The sequence below is a fragment of the Alligator sinensis genome, unplaced genomic scaffold (assembly GCF_000455745.1).
Source record: "Alligator sinensis unplaced genomic scaffold, ASM45574v1 scaffold280_1, whole genome shotgun sequence".
In the NCBI taxonomy this organism is placed as follows: domain Eukaryota; kingdom Metazoa; phylum Chordata; order Crocodylia; family Alligatoridae; genus Alligator; species Alligator sinensis.
This window is the reverse complement of record NW_005841835.1, coordinates 468,018-471,181: the sequence shown is the minus strand read 5'-3', so window position 1 is coordinate 471,181 and position 3,164 is coordinate 468,018. Positions and strand designations below refer to the sequence as shown.

Genomic DNA, 3,164 nt, shown 5'->3' with positions numbered 1-3,164 from the left:
GAATATAAACTTTTATGGAAAAGGGTTGGACCATAACACAGAATGTAAAACTCTACTCTTACTCTGTCAGAGTCCTCAAATTCTGCTTATTTTTTTAATGTGTTAATGAGTCAGATCAAAACTGTCATTTGTGCTGTTCAGTTTCTCTTTGTGCACTGAATTTTGTTCACTTGCTCTACATGCCTCAAGTTGCTGTAAATGTTGCTGGGGAAGTAATTCCCTTGCACTTTCCCTTTCCTATGCCCATGGATGACCGTGGGGACTCCTCCTCCCTGGGTGCAGTGCAGAGTTGAAAGCCCAGCTTTTGCTGCTTTGCTTAAGACCTGGTTATTTTTTTTTTTTTTTTTTGTCAGCTGCCTGTTATATCAATCACGGAGCTGGGATCTATTTATAGGTTGGGACTCGGAGTACTGTGTCCTAGTCACAAAGAGAGGCAGAGACGCAGAAGGGACTGTAGGTTGGTGCGGGTGGAACCAAAAGATATTTAATCAGCAATTAGAAACACCTGAGGGCAAGGAAAATTCTACTCCAGCCCTGTGCTTCATCTCTCAACCTGCAGCATGTAAGTACCCAACTTCTCCCTTTTATTGTGATTTTTTTTTTGTTTGTTTCAAATATCTCCCTGCACTGATCATTTTATCTGGGCTTAAAATCCTGGCAGCATCACAATGTGGCTAAAGGAAATTATTTTTGCCATTTTCACACTGTCAAAGGAAGGTCAGGGTGACCCGGGAGCTGAGGAGTTGATCTCAGAACTTTATGTAAATTGTCAGCTTCACTATTCGAGTGGGTGGCTTTTGGTTTTGTTTTTTTTTTTCTTTTTTCCCTTCTTGAAATAACCAAATGAAAGTTTGAGTGGAATGGGATTGTTTGGGAAATAGGAATAGTCAGGTCTGCTGGCATTCGGAAAAGGTCAATGTATAATGTAACTCTGCTTAAGGGCTTACCAAGGACAGGTGTGATTTGTCTGGTGCTGGTAAAGGAACCATAAACCTGGAAACTTCAGCAGCCCATTCTAAAAAGAACCAAACTCCCCCTTTTTTCTCCCTTCAGTAGCAGTGTTGGCTCAAACCTTCTGTAGCACAACTGTGAAAATGAAATATTGTATTACTGAATATATTTGGCATTGAGCAGCTGATGTTTAGCAAGTTTTAAAAGTCCCCAAGCAACTATCTGTGGTGACAATAGAAAGGTGCAGTACTTTGAGAAGTCAGGCATGGTGACAATCAAAAGAAGAACTTATTGTCTCTGTGATTGTCAATGAGGTGTTTGCTTTAAGGCATCTAGAATGCAAAATTGTTTGAACAATAGAGCATTTTTTAGTGCTTTTTGTTAAGAGAAAAAGGAGGAGAAGCTCTTATTGTAAAGGTTTGAAAAAGAATTGGCAATTAGTTTTTATTCCTCAGCTTTTTGTATGCAAGTATTAAAATAGTTTTTATTAGTTGGTAGTGTTTCATATTTTGGCCTCAAAGATTTGATCATTTTAACTGAATTTAGTTTCAGTTATTTTTTTCAATATCGAAAAAACTTTATTATATATTTATGTGACTGCTTTGGAATTTCTTATATTTATAGTGTCTGAGAAATAGATCAAGGTTACAAATTTTATTTTGCTTTTCAGTGTTTTTTTTTATAGATTGACAACTTTCCTTTATTGAAAATATCAAGTACTCAGAAATAAATGATAGTTTTGGCAAAACTGACTGGGAAAAGTTTACAAACAGACCAAACTGTCTTTTTAAAGCTCATATAATTTGTTATGGGGTTTTTAAATTCAGTGTAAATTTTAATAAGTCCCTAAGTTTTAAACTCGTAAATATATTTCTCTTATTTTGGAAGTTGTTTCAGATTGGTTCTTGTGGAGTTTCTAATCATGGATGTAATGACTCAAGCTACTGAACTGGAATTTTGATACAGAGGTCAGATAGCAGGACAAAATTGATAAACATGTTGATTTTTTTTGTTTGTTTGTTTGTTTAAGTTGGTAACATTTAACATGATCCTTGCAATACACAGCTTCCTCTGTAAGAAACTAAATCAAATCAAATTACCACCGTGAAAATGCTCACTATAGAAAGCTTAGTTTTGACTCATTACGACTTTCTTTTTTCAATTAATTTTTTTCCAAGTATGCTTGCTATAAACCATAATTTTTGTCCGATACAATACTGCATTTATTGTTTTTTTGTTTCTTATACATCATACTTTAATTATACAAATGAGAGGAGGGTTTTTTAAATGTAGTGAAGAAATGAAAAATGCTGATTGTTAATTAACAAATCACTATTATACAGCTGACCTTTGGTTTTCTTAAAAACCAAGAACAAAAGCAGACTATTTTAAAATAAAAAAACAACCTCTTGCCCCACTGCAAATGCAACAAAAATCCAATGTGCCTACATTCAAGCTTGACTACAACTACCCATGACTGAACACTTTGCAGAGATCCAAACATTCCTGAACAAGTATTCCCAATAAACCCCCTGTGTCTTTTGGTTTTAAGGATTTGGGGAATATTTTTATTGGTTGGGTTACAATAACAGCTCGACTTTATCCTCTTCCTCCTCTTTTAAACAACTACTATAGGTCTCTTCCTGCTCAACCTGCAGATTCTTTGTCTTATTCTGGCAAAAATTCTAGAAAAATTACCAAGCACCTGCTGCCCTATAGCATGCAGATCAATAGATTATGGGACATCTTTCTTTTTTATTTTTATGTGTGGTTAGATAAATAAACAATTAAAAAACTTTGATGCATTGTATAGAAGGCAGTCTGTTATTATTTACTTTCTGCTTCACTAACGATTAATTTTATGTGGATTTAAGCACCCATCAACCTAATCTCCTCCAAACTGACTTCTTAAATGTAATTTGTCACAGGGCTGTTTGTGATTTTGAGGACTGAAAAATCTTGCTTGTTCCATCCTTGTCTATTTGTTTCTTTGACTGTAAAATAATGATTGACTCATGCATTCTCTCTGCCTTCCTCCCTTCTCTCTTTCGTTATGTATAACTCCTCATGGGACTTATGAATAAAACCTGTTCCAAATGGGCTGCACAGGTGTTGGAAATGCAGCATGCCCAGGTGTGTATCTTTAAGTCTCTGAATATATGGAGAAAACACTAGGGGAGAAAACACTCTTCTTAGTAGTACAATTCTACACT

The 3,164-nt window shown here is 35.3% G+C and overlaps 1 protein-coding gene across 2 annotated transcripts in view; it reads left to right on the top strand.

Moving 5' to 3' along the window:
* The first annotated feature begins 434 nt into the window (after nucleotides 1-434).
* Nucleotides 435-3,164, top strand: part of ESRRB (estrogen related receptor beta) — a 162,700-nt gene continuing 159,970 nt past the window's right edge. For both annotated transcript variants that reach the window (XM_025200567.1, XM_006015318.2), the window contains exon 1: nucleotides 435-562. In XM_025200567.1, the coding sequence (XP_025056352.1) occupies nucleotides 561-562 (2 nt within the window). In that variant the 5' untranslated portion in view covers nucleotides 435-560. The remainder of the gene's footprint in view (nucleotides 563-3,164) is intronic.